The sequence below is a fragment of the Parasteatoda tepidariorum genome, chromosome 9 (assembly GCF_043381705.1).
Source record: "Parasteatoda tepidariorum isolate YZ-2023 chromosome 9, CAS_Ptep_4.0, whole genome shotgun sequence".
NCBI classification, from domain to species: Eukaryota; Metazoa; Arthropoda; class Arachnida; order Araneae; family Theridiidae; genus Parasteatoda; species Parasteatoda tepidariorum.
This window is the reverse complement of record NC_092212.1, coordinates 16,875,282-16,892,651: the sequence shown is the minus strand read 5'-3', so window position 1 is coordinate 16,892,651 and position 17,370 is coordinate 16,875,282. Positions and strand designations below refer to the sequence as shown.

At 31.3% G+C, this 17,370-nt stretch overlaps 1 protein-coding gene across 1 annotated transcript in view; it reads right to left on the bottom strand.

Annotated features, from left to right (window-relative positions):
• Window positions 1–743: 743 nt before the first annotated feature.
• Window positions 744–17,370, bottom strand: part of LOC107449530 (monocarboxylate transporter 10) — a 182,777-nt gene continuing 166,150 nt past the window's right edge. Inside the window, exons 5-7 of the mRNA XM_016065084.4 lie at window positions 11,300–11,681; window positions 6,778–6,979; window positions 744–1,190 (exon numbers count right to left, since the gene is read on the bottom strand). Coding sequence (XP_015920570.2) covers window positions 779–1,190; window positions 6,778–6,979; window positions 11,300–11,681 — 996 coding nt within the window. The 3' untranslated portion in view covers window positions 744–778. The remainder of the gene's footprint in view (window positions 1,191–6,777; window positions 6,980–11,299; window positions 11,682–17,370) is intronic.

The window sequence follows — 17,370 nt, the reverse complement described above, 5'->3', positions numbered from 1 at the left end:
TCTGAGCAAAATAATTGTAAACTATCCCTAATAAATTAATCGCCGGGGTGACCCACCGGTGGGTCACGCTAGATTGTCTCATTGGGCGGCGCACCGGAGTAAAAACTGGTAACAAATAAATTTTATTTTTTAGTTTTTTTCCGGGAATAATAAAAATCCATAACTACCAATTGTTTTTAACGGATGCAATTTTTATATTGAATTGCTTCTTCGCCGTGAAAAATTTCCTTACAGTGAATTGTTATTGTTGAGAATAGATTAACTCCTCCCGAATATTATCTAACATTGAAATAGTTCTTCTACCAGTATTTTCTCTTTTCCGTCCCGCTTTCAGGCGCAACACCCGGCGTGAACGTGTGAAAAAATCCAATATTGGTACATAAATTCTGATTCAATTTAGGAAAAATAGCAAAAAGAGAAAAGTTAGGCACATATACAGTTACAAATGGAATAATGTAAGTGAATCTGTCTCAGAAAAAAGGTTATATTTTAACCTGAATTGATATTAACAGTATAGCATAATTTGGAATATTTAATTAGAGTTTTTTTTTCTATTTACATAGCATATGTAATTAAATTTCCCTCGTTTTTTTCCCTTAATGATGCTGCAGTGTCTGTTTTTATCGATTTTTCCTGGGAATTAATTTTGTAGCGAAATGTTTTTATGCCAACCAAGTTTATTAAATTTTTTTGTCAATCCGTTTAAAAAAAAGCTGTAACTTTGTTGTGAATATTCAAATAAATTTGAGCAAATGTACAATTTAATTTATTAAATACTTTATACACTACTGGTCACTTCTTCAATCACTGTCATTTGTCTTCTAGCTACAGGTGGGGCAATAGTGTCCACAAATTCATCCTCTAAATGTCCACACATATACCGATTCACAGGTTTCCTGTCTTCCAATATAACACCAGCATTGTTCATTGGTGTCTCCATATCTGTATCGTAACATATCACAATATTTTCGTCAATATTATCGACATCGACATTCTCCTCGGCGACTTCCTCGGCCCAATTGTCCGGTATTGTGTTGTGTTGTGATGCCAAGATGTCATTTTGGGATTCGAATCTCTTTCCTGTGTAGGGATATCGGCGTGGGCTTTCCTCATCGGCGACATCAACAGTGTCACTAAAAGATATCGTTTTCTGGCACTTTGGGTGGTGACTTCCGGATGACCCCGGGCGGCTGCAACACAAATACATATTCAGTTATTTTCAATAATAAATTTATTTTTTATTTAATAAAAATGTATTGCCTGTAACTACCCAAGTCAAAATTTTTGATGGTTTTACATTGATGGACCAACATAATCTTGATGGTAACCATCCAAAATTCCATCATGATGGTAAACAACTTATACTGTATTTTTTTTTTTGCTTATTGTTCATGGTATTACAAATTTATATAATATTTTCTCTAACAGGGAAGCCACAGGTGACTATAAATGTAAAAAGTGATAGATACTCAATTCACTTTTATTCATTTATTAGCTTTTAATTTAGTTAAGCGTAACTATCACTATGACTTACATTTTAAATTATTCATATTTTAAATAAAAGCATTCTTTTCATTCACTTTCAATACTAAACAAAAAAATATATGCAATAAAAATTGCTAATTTAAATTTCTTTTAATAAAATTTAGAATTTTGTTAGTCACCACTTTTGCATTTTTAGTCGCCTGTGACAATGCTGCCATAAAGTTTCATAATTTTACGATTCATCAGAAAAAGGTTGTCCCCTATCGTAAATATAATAAATTGATTACTAGAAGGCTACATATCAAATAAAATGTAAATGAATAGTTCACATTTCTTGTGTGAAATAAGATACATTTGCACACTAACACATAAACATTTTTGCCTCAAAATTTATTTAACACGTTGAGCGCCGCGTCAGCTATCGGTGGCTGACACTGGATTTTCCATTTAGACCGCGTCAACCACTGGTGGCTGACACTGAAATTACATTTAGGCCGCGTTAACCACCGGTGGCAGACACTGAAATTACATTTAGGCTGCGTCAACCACGGGTGGCTGACACTGAAATTACATTTACATGCCAACTCTTCCGGATTTTCCCGAAGATTTTATTTTCATATTTAAAGTGGTAGCAATACTCAGGTTATTCCAATTAACTTTTTGAATTATAAATGAGTTTGACCACCACTACATATAAATAATTTCAATAAACATATAAAAGCATAATAATCTTTGCGCAAACTCCTTTACCTTTTCAAAGAATATTATTATTTTTTAAATTTTATTTAATTTCGAGAATCTCTGTAAAAGTTGTTCTTTTCTCGGAATATCTCCATTATTTAATTGTGCAGGTAAAATAGCGAGTCTTTTAGTATTCTTTTAGAAATTTTACAACTAGTTTATATATATATATATATATTTCAGTTTTCCCGTCACATTGGACAACTTACTCAACCACTATCAAAGCTCAAAGGAGCACTGTGTCATTTTTTTCTTCAAAATATTCCGTATTTCTTTATTTCTTTGTGAAAAAGCGTTATTTTTATATTCAAAAACGTATCAGATTTAAAAAATTTATAATTTATACGATTTCAAATAAATTTTACCACTATTTCATCTAAAACATTTGATTGGAAAAATTCGAAAAGAAATATAATTAAAAAAAATTTGATTAGAAATATAACAAAAAAAAAGTCGAATAGAAATATAACAGGAATAGAAATACAGATATTTCAAATGCTCCGGATTCGAGAAAGTATTTTAAACCAAGGTATAGAACTGCAAACTAAAATTTGCTGATTTTTGGTTAACCAGTTAACGCCCAGCGTCATATATTTAGGACAGTTCCTTTTTTCAAAGACATTAATTGTGGTGGGAAACTTTTTTCAGCATTCTCATTAATCTGGGTGAATTAAAAGATTCTCAGATACCACAATGATTTAGTTATTTCTATAAGGAGCAAGTACTTTTTGATCTATCAAAGACTTTTTGAATGCCCTAACAGTAAAACAATGAATTAATTTCGATAATATATTCTACCACTTTTTCCATAAAACCACTTTTTGTATCGTTTCAATATATAAATTCAGGACAAAACAGGTTAATTTTGCCAATTTTTCAAAAGATTCAACATCGCTTAATTGCATTCGAACATAGTTCAAATCTCAGTGCACTACCGCGAAGCAGCAGTAACTGATTCGTCAAATTTTTGAGGTATATAATTCGAGATATTCGTCAAATTTTTGAGATATTGGGGGAAGAAGGGGTGCTAAGCACCAAATACTAAAGTTGTGAGTGGGAAACCAATCGGTTGAGCGTGTAATGAAATGAATAGGAAATTAAACATAAATGAGATTTAAATTAAGTATATATAGGAGTCAGAACATTATTCAGATAAGCGTAGGTGTAAAAAAATAGAAAATATATACAAGTATTTACATAACACTTGAAATATCTACTTTTCTTTACTTGAAAGTAAAAAACTAACCTAAATATTTAAATATTGCTATTTTCATTTAACAATTTTATTCACCAGCACACTTTTAATGCCAGGAACGATTGCAATTAATATTAATTGGTTTTTTATCATCAAAAACTAACAGAAAATTTAATTCTTTGATAAGTTATTTAGCAACTTTAAACTGGTAGATATTTTTACTTTTGACCAGAGAACTATGATTTTACCCAAGGTTGTTTGAGGAATTCTCACAAGAAAATGAAACTGAAGTCCATATTTTAAGACTTATGTAATTATCACTAAATATTTTTTCTCAATGATTACATGCACGCAAATCCTATTATACAAAATCCCTAAATAATGAAAAAGTAGCCTAAAGTATAAGCATGAGATTCTTGCAATTCTACGTATATAAATTTGCAACTATATTTATTTTACAAGAGACCCGCGGGTATTTTGGGTAATAAACCCTGAACTATGACAAAAACTGGTAGTAAAGCTATTTTATCCTTGTTCATTTTCAAAATTCCTTAACACATTGAGCACCGAGTCAGCCATCGGTGGCTGACACTGAACTTTTCATTTAGGCTGCTTCAATTACCCGGTGGCTGACAGTGAAATTAGATTTAGGCTGCGTCTGCCACCGCTTACTGACACTGACCTTTCACATAGGCCGCGAAAAACAGCTGGCTGACAGTGTATAACATGATATAGAACTATAAAATTTACTCTCTTTTATGGAATTGCAGAAAATTTATTAAAAATTTACTTAATTATTGTGATTATTTTTTTAATAAATTCAATTTAGTAGATTTTTATCCATCTCTATTTTTGAACAATTCGTAGTCCTATATAATTCACCACTTTTTTTTTGTTAATGTCATGCTAAACCTTCAAAAATTAGTAAAATCTGTCTAATATTTGCAATTTTAGTTTGTAGTTAATTACAGTTTGGTCAGACGGGCAAGCCATGTAATATTAGCTTGGCATTCGACGCGTTAACTTAGTAATGATGCATCTTCCATAGCTCTTTTTCTAAAACAAATGTAAATACTTTATGACTGAAATCTTTGTATTCGTATTTTCGTAAATTTATAACAAAGGGTTTAGTTAGGCTTTGATGGATTTCGATAGTGGTAGTAAGTTTAAGTTAGTGTTAGTAGAAATTTCGTTTTTCTAATTATCATTTTATTACTTAGTTAATTATATGGAACAATTCTTGTGCAAACATATTTTCTTTAAGAAATAATATTGAGAGAGAATGCTCATATATTAAAAAATCGACGTTTTTTTCTTCATATCGTTTTAAAACATTCAAGGCTCGTGGGAGGATTTACATTTTGTCATTTACATAAAATGTTTGTGGAAGTTTTCGTTACTTTTAATTATAAACTATCATCTGTTTTTCAAATGAAGAAACAGTCTTGCATACATTAGGGCTGCCAACTACTAAGTTTTAGCAAAATATTTTACAGAGAAGAAGACAACAAGAAACTACAGCTTTCAGTATTTTGATTAACATTTAAAAACCTCACCTAGAATGAACTGGAAAAATGTGGGTTTTTTTACGAACTTTTATATCCATCACATAAAATTGTGCAAAAAAATTTAAATCAGATCTTAATAAACAAAGGATCGTACATTGAAAAAGAAATTGCTAATACTCGAAAACCTTTTCAATAAATTGAAATGAAATTTGAATAAAGGATAACAGAGTCAAATGAATTGAAATGAATAAATGAAATTTGACAGCTGTGATATATGAGTTTTTAAATAATCAGAATTATTCAAAGGCCAAATTTTTTAATGAAATATTTATAACCATAGATACTTCATAAACCGAAAACATGTAACTACAAGTTTCTCATTAGCTCGCAGCGCTGTTTGTGTTCAACAAAGCTTAGAGAGTTAATTTCAAGCAGAATTATTCAAATTGAGAATTAGTTGGTACAGTTGGTAGATCTATTATAATCGTTTTTTTTTTCAATGCCTGTCTGGAGAATGACCTGGTCATACAGGCATCTGAAGGGCACTCCTTCAGGGGCACCATATTAGGTGGACCAACGTTGCTCCCACAGTAATGTCAGATAGTACAGAGAAGGAAAGAACATCCATGCCCTGGCGGGATTCTACCCCAGAACCTTTCTGGTGCAAGAACAGTTCCCTAACCCCTACACAAGCTGGTCGGCCTATTATAATCGTAAATGTCATTAAAATTACCGAACATCTACAAGAGATTGATGAAAAAAAATTTTCATCGACAAAAAAAAAGGTTATACAAGCGATAGATAATCAGGCAACTACCTTGTCTGTAACCTTGTTGACTCTGTTATAGTGCTAACCAAGGAGTCTCGGCAATGCCACTCGCTTCTGGGTAGCTCATCTTACTAAATTTATCAATTTATCGTCCCCACGAATGTGACCTACTTGGGTTGCTCGCTACTGCTTACCGATGAACTGGCGTGCTTTAGACTGTGAGTGTTTATTTGAGACTAAAGAGTGAGAAATTAGGAAAAAAGGCCACGCCTGTATCACCTCAGGAAGCACGCTGGCATGTAGTTTAATTGCAACAAAATGGTGAATCACATAAGCCTTTGAATTACTTGCAAGCAAAATCCCTATAAATCTAATTTACTGAACCAAGAATCATACATTAAAAAACTGCCACTCGAAAATAATTACAATTTTCAATTCGATTTTCATTTCCCTACCAATATGAAGAGTCTTTTTAGATTTGAGAGCAAAAGTAGGCAGCCATACATAACAGATACAATTAACACGTTGAATGCCACGCTAATTTTACATGGCTAGCCTGTCTGGCCAAGCATTAAATAACTTCAAACTAAATTTGCAAATATTTGATAGATTTTGCTAGTTTTTTATAAGGTTTAACACGACAAATTTATTTAAATTGGTGAATTACATAAGCCTTTGAATTGTTTAGAAATAGTGGTGGATAAAGATCTACTAAATTGAATTTATTAAACCAGGAATCACAATTAATAAACTACCGCTTGAAAAAATTTATTCGCTGTCCGGAGCAAATTGGCATCTCTGTGTTTTATAAATAAAACTATTTTTGTGTGTTCTGTATTGCATTAATCTCCTCAAACCATTTTGGTAACGATAATAATTAAAAATAATTTACAATTTACTCAAATTATGTGTTTCTAATAATCTTGGCTTCGCCAGTCACCGGTGACCCCGTGGCGCTGCGAACAAACTCAGTTCCGGTCACCGGTGACCCCCCATGGCATTCAACATGTTAACATTCTGAACAATCAATTGTTGTCCTCACTCAATATGGAACTAAAGGATTCTAAACAATAAATCACCTTTGAATGTTGAATTCTTGAGTACTACAGCAGCAGGAGGGTGATTGAGATGCGCAGGTACTACAGGATCCTTGTCCCCTACTCCGACCTGCAGGAAATCTAGATGTGATATTGTTGAGCAGCAGAACTGCAGCTCCTGCAAATGAGCAGGCAGCAGTAAAATAAAATCCTGCTTTTGATCCTTGGCTGTTGTTTATGTAGCCTGTAACAGAACAAAGCAAAATTGAAACGGTTCTGAGGCAAATTTTTTTTTATTTGACATATAGTACAATGTATAAACACGACCACAATTATTGATCTCGATTTTTTTTTTTCTTTAGCAGACTTCTTCTTTTCTATTACGAAATTTTTGGTAATATTTATTCAATTAAAAATGAATGAAAAGTTTATTTTTTAAGATTAAAATGCTCTTAATCCTTTGCTTGCCCGTACGCTAATTTACAATCCAGCGGTCTTAAACGACAAGCTTCTTTTTTTTTTTTTTTNTTTTTTTTTTTTTTTTTTTTTTTTTTTTTTTTTTTTTTTTTTTTGGTTGTAGTTGGTCGAAATTATAACGCAAGCTTTTATTTCTTCAAAAATTTTTTACCTGACCTAAAAAAAATTCACGAATTGTTAAATTTTTTTAATTAAGAAAATGTCATATGGAAGAGCTGGTCGTTAAACGCTGCTGCAGTGGAAAATAGCTACCCGCACAGTGTGCAAAAAAATTAAATAAATAAATAAATAAATAAAAATACCGACCCCTCTGAATAACTTTTGATCTAATGATCGGATCTTCACGTTTAAGGACTCAATCTTAATAACTCGAGAGGGTGACCTCAAATATGTTAATTAATATGCGTGCAGACGACATTTTAAGTTACGAAACCAGACACAAAAACGTACTTTCTCTGAATAAACATGCCTCTTTTTTCGACGGATTCTGATTTCTGACCCCAAAATATCGGTATATAGACCCAAAATAAATCAAAATCAATTTAAATAGAAATAAAAAATTTTAGAATTAAAAAAATATTATTTAATTGCAACTTTAAATATAAAAATGAAATACTGTGTGGAATTCGTAATTGTTATCTCATGGCTGCTATGTTACTTCCTTCAGTTGGCACCAACCGGCTTACTCGTGTGCTTTTTTTTTTTTTTTTGCTGAAATTTCTGGCATATTTATGCTAAAATTATTGTCACAGAAATTTGATGTAGTACTTCTAAATTGAATTCGTAAAAACTACATTTGATTGTATAATAATCATAATAACAAATTCATGCAATCACGAATATTTATCAATTCGATCCATCATTCTTCAATTGCTATACAAGAAGCTCTAACGAAACTTTAACCTTATTTGATATTGACGTATGCATATGCACGACAGTGCATGTTATTTTCTATACATAGAATTATGTTTATATTCTACATATAATGTTCTGAAACAGAAGAATTTTAATTACATATTATTACATTTGCGAAATAATGTAAATTATATTTACGTTTCCAACCTTATTTTGTAGTGAAAATGTGGCAACACGTCAAACAGTTCGTAGAACAAAGTTTCGATATTATCACCCTTGTATTACAGGTTTAGCAAAATTCATGTTATTAAAGAATCAATCCTTCTGAATCAGGATTGATCATTCGAACCGACTGCTAATGTCGGAATAGCTTGTTTATGTAATTCACACATAACAAAAGTTGATGATGGCCTGAGGGTAAAAAACCATTCCTTCTGCAGTTCCAAGGCTTAAAAGAATAATGACAGTACACACCTATCCCTCGGTAATAATTGAAGATAATTGTAATTTTCTTCCAATCAATTCTGCCTTTTTCCTTAACTGCTGCAGACGATCTGCCCACTTTTGGGTGTTAGGAAGAAAAAAAATAAGAGCAAAAAGAACTGAACTAGAAATCGTTACCCTTCGCTATCAGTAAAGCCGCGTGAAACAAAAAAGAGCAGACGATAAAAAAAAGTATTGATTATTGGATTAGCAGCATCTGGCATCATGCTGAACAAGTGAGAATGAGACTGCTATGAGAAAGGAATATACAAAACTAAAAATATGTCAGCCATAAATTCAACAGTCGTTTTCTAGTTAAGGAGGCGAAAAATCATTCTGCTATGTTGTGACAAAGAGAAGCAAATATATATTTGGTTAAATACTAACTAATATGGTTTAGAGACTATAAATGCGTGAGTAAAGCATGAGTGTGTTAGAGGTAACGTGTAAGTGTAAAATAATTACTATTTCAAGAAAATTTATTCTAGCATTGTTGTTTAGAACATTTTGGCCTTTCTATGAAATTAAACATTAGTAAATAGTCAATTTAGTATACTTTAGTTGTTATTCTGTTATTTTATTCCATTTTGTTTATTTAATGTTTCTGAATTCCTATTACAAGTTTAGCAAAGAATATATAAAATTTAAATCACACGCTTGCACTATATATTAAGAAAGAAACTTACTATATTAAAAAAGGAACTAAATAAAAAAAAGACATCTTCATTGCCAGAGTAGGAGAATTTCATTTACAAAATATGTTCCTTTTTTAAATATTCCTTGCAACAATTTTATCTTGACCTCAGTTGGGCTCAATACAGGTCTTATAAGAACATCCACCGATTAACCAATATTGGGATGTAAAGATTTTTTAATATTGACCCTAAAATGGCATATACAGGGCCTATATTGGTTGAATAATAAATATGAAATATCCAGTGAATCTGACTATTCTATATTATATACGATCAATATCGATTGTAGAGTAGCTGTAAAATATCAGGTGTTGTATTAACACGTTCACGCCGGATGTTGTGCCTGAAAGCGGGACGGAAAAGAGAAAATACTGGGAGAAGATCTGTTTCAATATTAGATAATATTCGGGAGGAATTATTCTATTCTCAGCAATAACAATTTACTGTGAGGATATTTATCATGGCGAAGAAGCAATTCAGTATAAAAATTGCATCCGTTAAAAACAATTGGTAGTTATGAATTTTCATTATTCCCGGAAAAAAACTAAAAAATGAAATTTATTTGTTACCATTTTTTACTCCGGTGCGCCGCCCGATGAGACAATCTAGCGTTACCCACCGGTGGGTCACCCCAGTGAGAACGTGTTAAAGTATCAAACTATGTAAAGTATCAGGCATCATATTTCACGCTATTTAAAAAGCTTCAGAGACGTATTTCACGAAAAACAAATTTTTCAAGTTCAATAATTTTCAAGTTGTTGAAATCCTTTACTTCTAACTCGGACAAATACACATTATCTGATTTCCAATGAAAATTGTATATTTAAAATGAAAATTGTATATTTAAAATGACATTACTAAGGAATTACGCAGATTTGTTTAACTTTTTATGTAGTTAAGATATAAAGAAATTTATAATAATTTGAGGGATTTCGATTGTCAAATTAGATAGTTTTAAGGAACTTCAATTTTATTAAAAAAATTGGAGCATAAAAGAAAATGCATACATTAAAACTTTTGGTTTTTCGATCCAAACTTAATATTCACTGAGGCTGCTGGTTTTCCCCCTTCCACAGCAAATAAAGCTTCATCTTAGAAAACTTATTCAGGCGACATTTTGCTTTATATTTTTATTATTGGACTTTTTTCAGAATTCAGATTTATTCCACAATCTAGGGGTGAAAAAATCTTAAAATTTACTTATTTTTCAGGCTTTAAATTAGCCTAACCGTTTAATTTTTAATAAATAATCATTTTATTGCCATGTAGTATATCGTCTATATGCATCGTATATGATGTGGAAAATAAAATTAACCCCTTAACGCACAGATTTTTTGAAAAAAACCGACCGAAAAAAATTCTTTTTTTTTTAATGTAAAAAACATACTTTAGAGCATTGTCTTCTCTTTTGGAGGACAATTTTGATACACTGCGCTTTTGTTCCATGGAAAAAGGGTTATATTCAGAGATGCCAACTGCTCCAGACATGCCAAAATAATTAAAATTACGGTAAATAACTACAAAGTAAATTTTGGAAATATTTGACAACTAATGCTTGCTTTTTAAAAGGTATAGCATGACATCTGTTACATAAAGTGGTAAAATATATAAGTCTACGAATTATTTCGAAATAGTGGCAGATTAAAATCTACTAAATTTACTTTATTAAACCAAGAATCACAATTGATAAATTACCACTTTACAATGTATATCTGCCGTCCGGAGCAAATTGGCATCTCTGTATACTATTTTATTCATGAATAAATAAGTGTTATAGCTTACAATCCTATGTAAATGATAAATATCAATAAAACGATTTTTTTTACTTAGCTTTCACATTCTTATTTTCAATTCTCGATTATATTCAAGTGTGAAAAATTATAGCAGCATAAAATACAATGCCGCTCTCGAGTGTACACTGTTTGGCCTGTTTAGCGAGCTTGAATTAACTCGAGGGCACAAATTAAGGGGTTAAAAAATAATTATTCAGAATCTCTTCACGAAAAAAAAGGGTATGAAAGAATTATATAATCTGAACTTCCGTATTTATGTACCTGTCACAGGAATTCCAATAAGAATTGGAATGCTCTGAGCCCATTCTACATAAGCCCAAGCTCTACTGAAACTCTTCGCTCTTATCTTCTCGAAGACCAACATTTTCAGGGAGTAATGTAGTCCTCCGCAAGGCACACCATACATCCAGGAAAATAACACAAAACCATAATAGTCCTGGGCTGTTTGGATCGACAGGAAACTCAAACCAATGGCGATCATGGCGGCCAGGCATAAATACTGTCTGCCAACTATGCAGTCCGCGTTTCTTTTTATGAGTAGAAATCCAAATATACAGCAGCCTACCATGAAAGCGATGCCTAGATGTAAGTGGATGAGAAGTAAGGAATCTATCTCGAGGCCTTCGGACGAGACTAATAGCATCTGAAATGTAATGAAAGTATTTATTAATAATGGATTGCAATTAATTAATAAGTAATTTTATTATTAAAAAATTGTTTAAAATTAAAAGTTTTTTTCGATGAATTTTGTTTTGTGAGAAAATTATGCTTTGAGGCGGTTATCCGCAGTTTCAAACTGAACATAGATAGAGCGTCAACTTTCTGTTTCGTTTGTAAGCTTTTTTACTTCCATTATTATCCTGTTTTGCTTATAGCGTTGTTGTTTCCAACTTTAATGAACGATCTTCAATAGGGTTATGAACATGAAATAATATGAATATGAAATCCGGCATTCCATAGAATGCCTAGGTATTGTATATAATGCCTTAAAAATAGCCGGAAATGTATGAAAGGATTCATATTTCACACATTTCTAGGCATTCTATAGAATGCCAAATAAGAAACTAGCAAAGGATAAAATACATTTGCGATTCATTTCGAGTATCACGTGACTTTTAAGAAGCTCAGTCCAGTGGAAGCGGATTCGCCAAATGTATATGTAAAACAAAATAACAAAATATGAAATGTTTTTGTGTGAAAATGTTTTAAAATGTCATTTAAGTCTACCATGTTTAAACAAGTAGGTTAATTTTAATAAATTTTTTTAATGACAATTTTGTTACCCTTAATGAGAAAAGAATAAATTTTGCTTTGAACAACTTTCATTTTTTTTCATCTGTCACTTTCCTCAACAACTTTCAGTTGTATTTTTGAGAAGTACACATCATTTATACAATAGCCTTATCATGACCTTTTTTTCATACTCTGCCTAACCCTTCAAAAAAAAGTACGGGGTTTTCAAAGTTGTTTTGAGGTTAACAGATGTAAAAAATTACACCTTAATTAGAAAATGAGGTTATCATACCAAAAATAACCTCATTTATAAACATCAATTTCAACATCATTTACATCTCCTAAAATCATCCTCATATATAACTCAGCAATACTTTTAGTTGAGATTGGGTGAAATCTATATTTGTTCACACCTCAAAAATACTTATTCGCTTGAAGTGTAAAAAAAAGTAGTCTGTACACCTCAAAAATAATCTCTTTAAGCTGGTTGCTCTAAAGTAGATTTCCAACCCCATCAAATGTGAATAAAACAATTCATACACCTTGATTACACACCTTGAGAGGTTCATCCTTTAAGGTTGTTTTTAAAGTCAGCTTCAAATAAACCTTAAATAAACCTTGACACTTCAAAAAAGCCTCAAATAAACCTCAAAACGACCTAAAATTTTTGTAAGGGAAGTAGCATTTGTCATTCTATATAATGCCTATTTATTATATACCTGTACAATACCTAAGCATTCTGCATAATGACGGAGTTTCATACTTTGCCAGTAAGATATACATTAATGTTTCCATATGCATGCATAAACCTGTAAATATTAATCGCAGTGCTTAGCCGATAGTTGTTATTTGATAAATGAATAAAATAAACACTTTTTTTAAATAATAACAGGAAGGAACAAGCAGCGTATTATTTGGCAGAAAACATCGTCCACTACTTGATTGATTAACAAGGTCAATCACGAAAAGTGACATTCATTTTTCAAAGGAAAAAACCCACAAACACGAAAAGAAAATCAATTTCTCAGAAAAGAGTCCGGCGATTCTCCTTTTAAGAGAAGATCTTCCAAAGGAAGAATCTTGCCAAAGTAGATTTATGGTCCGCTTTATTTGATTTGGGTCACATTAAGATCCAAAAGAATTACCGAACCTTATTTATCAAAGAGCGAAAAAGTTGCAATTATCATACATTTCACACTTAATACATGTCTATTTTGGTGGCGCTTACACACCTTTCTTTTCTACAAAGCCCAACCCAAGGCTGAGATAAAGCGTTAATTTCTTTGACAGGATATTAAGTTCCTCCAGGCATTTATCGGTGCTTTATATACCCAAGCCGATAAGTTTGTCATATTCATGTCCTAACTAATCGGCAGTAAAGATGATTGCAGGTTTTGTGCCTGAATGTAAAAAACGAATAATGCAGTTCGTTATCATCATCGAATTCGCTTTCAAAGATTAGTTATTACACGCCTCGACATTTTAAGTAGAAACTTCTTATAAATATTTTAATTTCCAAAGTATTACCTGAAACTTAATCATATATGATGGATTTTGATGTTCCATTAAAGTTAAGAAACGATTTCTGAACTTTGCCGAAGAAAAAATCAAAAATTTTAGCGCAAAAGAAATATATATGCTGATTTGTGTATATTAACTAACGAGAAATCTGATGTTTATGTAAATTGAACATGTTCCTTCCAACTTGACTTATGGGAAATTACGAGTTTAAGTTCTTATAAATGACGGATTAAATACGATAACAAAAATATAAGCTTTTTAAAACAGATATTAGTTAAATGACTAAAAAATGATTCCGACTTAATATTGAATTTTTTTTAAAAATGATAACTGAGCTAGTTTTTAAGCTTTGTACTCTTGATATCTTCGGATTTCAAAAATTCAATGTTTTACTATCCCAGGACAAATAATAATCTTCAAATAATCTTAAAAACAATTTTGTTTTTATATTAACAAAAACAAATCGATGAGTATTACGAATCATTTCAGATTTATTAAGATCAGCTACAGCTGAGTAGAAAATTTATTTGTGAAAATGAAAACTATTTGGGATATTATTTTTTAATACTATAAGAAGTACTTCAACCCTGCATTGCTTGCCCGCACAGAAATACGCAAAAGCCAAGAATTATGTATCGGTTTTAATGACACATGAATTTTTAACCATTCGTAGGGTAGAAAAATGTGAACCAAATTTATGTTAGGAAGAGCTATAAGAATTGCAATCATCTTATGCACCCCAAAACTTAGGTGATCCTTGATTTTGTGATTAACTTAGTTAAAAGTTCATAACTTTAAATCAAAAAACTCCTTAGTGTATCTACAAATTATCACAATTTTGGTGATTTGTATTTTTAGAAAGATTTCGTACTTCTACGTTGCATTCCGCACGCTCTCCGGTACGTTATAGTTGAAATAATTGCGCATGCGCACTTAAAGTGCTCATGCGTCAATTCTGATGAAATTCGCATACCGTCGTGAAAATATCCAACATACGTCAATGAAAATGTAGGCCATTTTGTAAAAACCCTTAAGTTATAATCGCTAGGTAGTGGAATATTATCTTAACTTTCGATCACAAAATCAAAACAAACATTTACAATGGAAGTGGATATTATGGAAGTTAAACTTCTTCCAACTAAATTGAATAAATGGAAAAAATGTATTCCATAATTTCAAATATAAAAACAATATTAAGTTTTTTATGGACCAAGTGCAATTAGAGAACCACAATTCTAAACTGAAACCAATTAAATTTATTTTATATCAAGTACTTTTATTATTAAATACTAATACTATTAATTGTAAAATCCCACGATTCATTTTAGCATTTTATAATAACGGATCTTCCATCTTCATTTGGTGTTAGCGTTCTTCTTAACACATCATTTAATTTATTTTATTTTATTTTATAAGCATCGTTGAACAACAGACCTAATTTTGATTTTACGACTACCAATGCTTGATTCCGTAGCTTTGTAATTTTGAACCCAATCCAGAAGACAAGGTAACTCCAGAATCAAATAGTGACAGTAAGTTTGCCTTCGTGGGAGATTTTTTTGATTGAACTAACCACATTTGCGTTACATATGGAGAGGAAAACCACGAAAACCTCCCACGGTTAGTCTGATGGCAATGGGACTCTAACCTATGATTCGTCTACTACTGAGGATGTTTTACGTCAACGCTGGTCGGTGTGAGCTGGTTGTGGAATTTGTATCGACCAGCCATCGCTAGGATTTGAATCCGGTTGAGATGAACGCTGTATCCCCTGAACCACCACGACTCTAGTAACATATTATTAATGTTAATTTAGACTTAATCAAGTTTAAAGAGAAAACAACATTCAACAGCTATGCAGAGCGTGCTTGTGGCTTTCAATAAAAAGTTTATAAGAAAAAGACGCCAACAAAGCGTAAAATTACATAAAATCTTAAACTAAAAAAATAAAATAAATAAATAATAAATAATAATAAAGCAAACATGCGCTGTAACCTCCAATTTTACGTATGGGGGCGTGTGGAATCTAATGCAAATTTCCAAAATATCTCTATTATTAACAGACATTTTCTATCCCATCCCTCTTAAAAGGGTTAAAAACTATTAATGCTGGATTACTAGCTTGAAAAACCTTGCAAAATTTTGTTTTATTCTTCTTTTTAATTCTTCTTAGCTATTCTTAACAATGTATATATTTTAAAATTAAAATTTTACTACAAATTTAAACTGTAGTTTTTTAATGAATAGATCAAGATCAAGAATAGAATAGATCAAGATCATGAATATTTAAGATAAAATTTATATAAAATAAGCATAATATAAAATTAAATGCGAAAAAATAAAAAATTAAAAAAAAATCGAAAAACATCTTTAATGGTATTTATCCTACACGACGATTTTAATATGTTTCAATTTGGTATGAATAAGTACATAGCCGCTTTCAAGCAATTAATACATAATTAACAATTATTTCGAAATATTCTATTACCCGTATCATGTTTCACACAAAATTTATATTTTGTTATATTAATACTACCACACCACGTATTAGATCACAAAACAAAATTTGCAATTCATGTCTAGCAATTCAATACTAAAACAGCATCACTTTTGGCACAAAAATGCTTTGTAAATCACGTTTCAGCAATTATTGGCGATCATAAGAAACAAAAAATCACGTCTTATGAACAATAAAATTTAAATACTCTTTAATAAATACCCCTAATTTCGCCCTCTTATGAACAGTCCTACCTGAAGGCATCAAACGTTTATATACAAGTTCCCTATAATTCGCAGTTATTATGCCCGCCTTGGATAAACGTGACTGCCATACAGCATTGCATTTATACCATCCACAATAATCAGTCCCACACATAGTTTCAAACGGGTGAAGAAATTTATGGCACTCTTTATCTGTGAACTGTTCACTTAGTAAAGTCAGAGACATCTTTATAAAGAACTATCTTCAATGGTTTTCTTTGAAACCATCATTTGGCAAATAATTGCGAGTTTCGCGGATGGCTTTATCAATGGCCCGAATAGAAAAGAAATAGGTTTGATCCTGCAAAGACTTTAAAAGATAGGATTTATTTTTTAAACAATTATATTTATCTTGCAAGATTCATCAACAACAACTAAATTTTTGCCACTATTATTTATAGTTATCACTTTTTTTTCCAAGTTTTAAATTGTTTAGGTTTTAAATCGTTATAAGACAAATAAGTTGGGTTTTCTGTCTGGCTTAAATAGTCAGTTCTACCAGAAAGTTTTGCACGCGAAAGTACATGCCTCATTTTACAGTAATGCAAAATGTTGGTTTATAAAAGAAAGTGGTAAGGTATTTATCATTTTATGTTCCAGCTGAACCATTACCTCCTACATCGGAAAGCCTCCACACGGCTTTTTAAAAGTAGTCTGCGCAAACTATTTATAAAGTGAATCAGTTGTGCACATGAATCAAAATTCTTTTTTAACCCTTTCGCGCCGACTGTCACAAATACGTGACAGCAAAAAACCGTATCAATCAGGGTAAGAAGATAAAACTGGTAATCAAAGTATTTCTTTAGCAGTTTATTTGT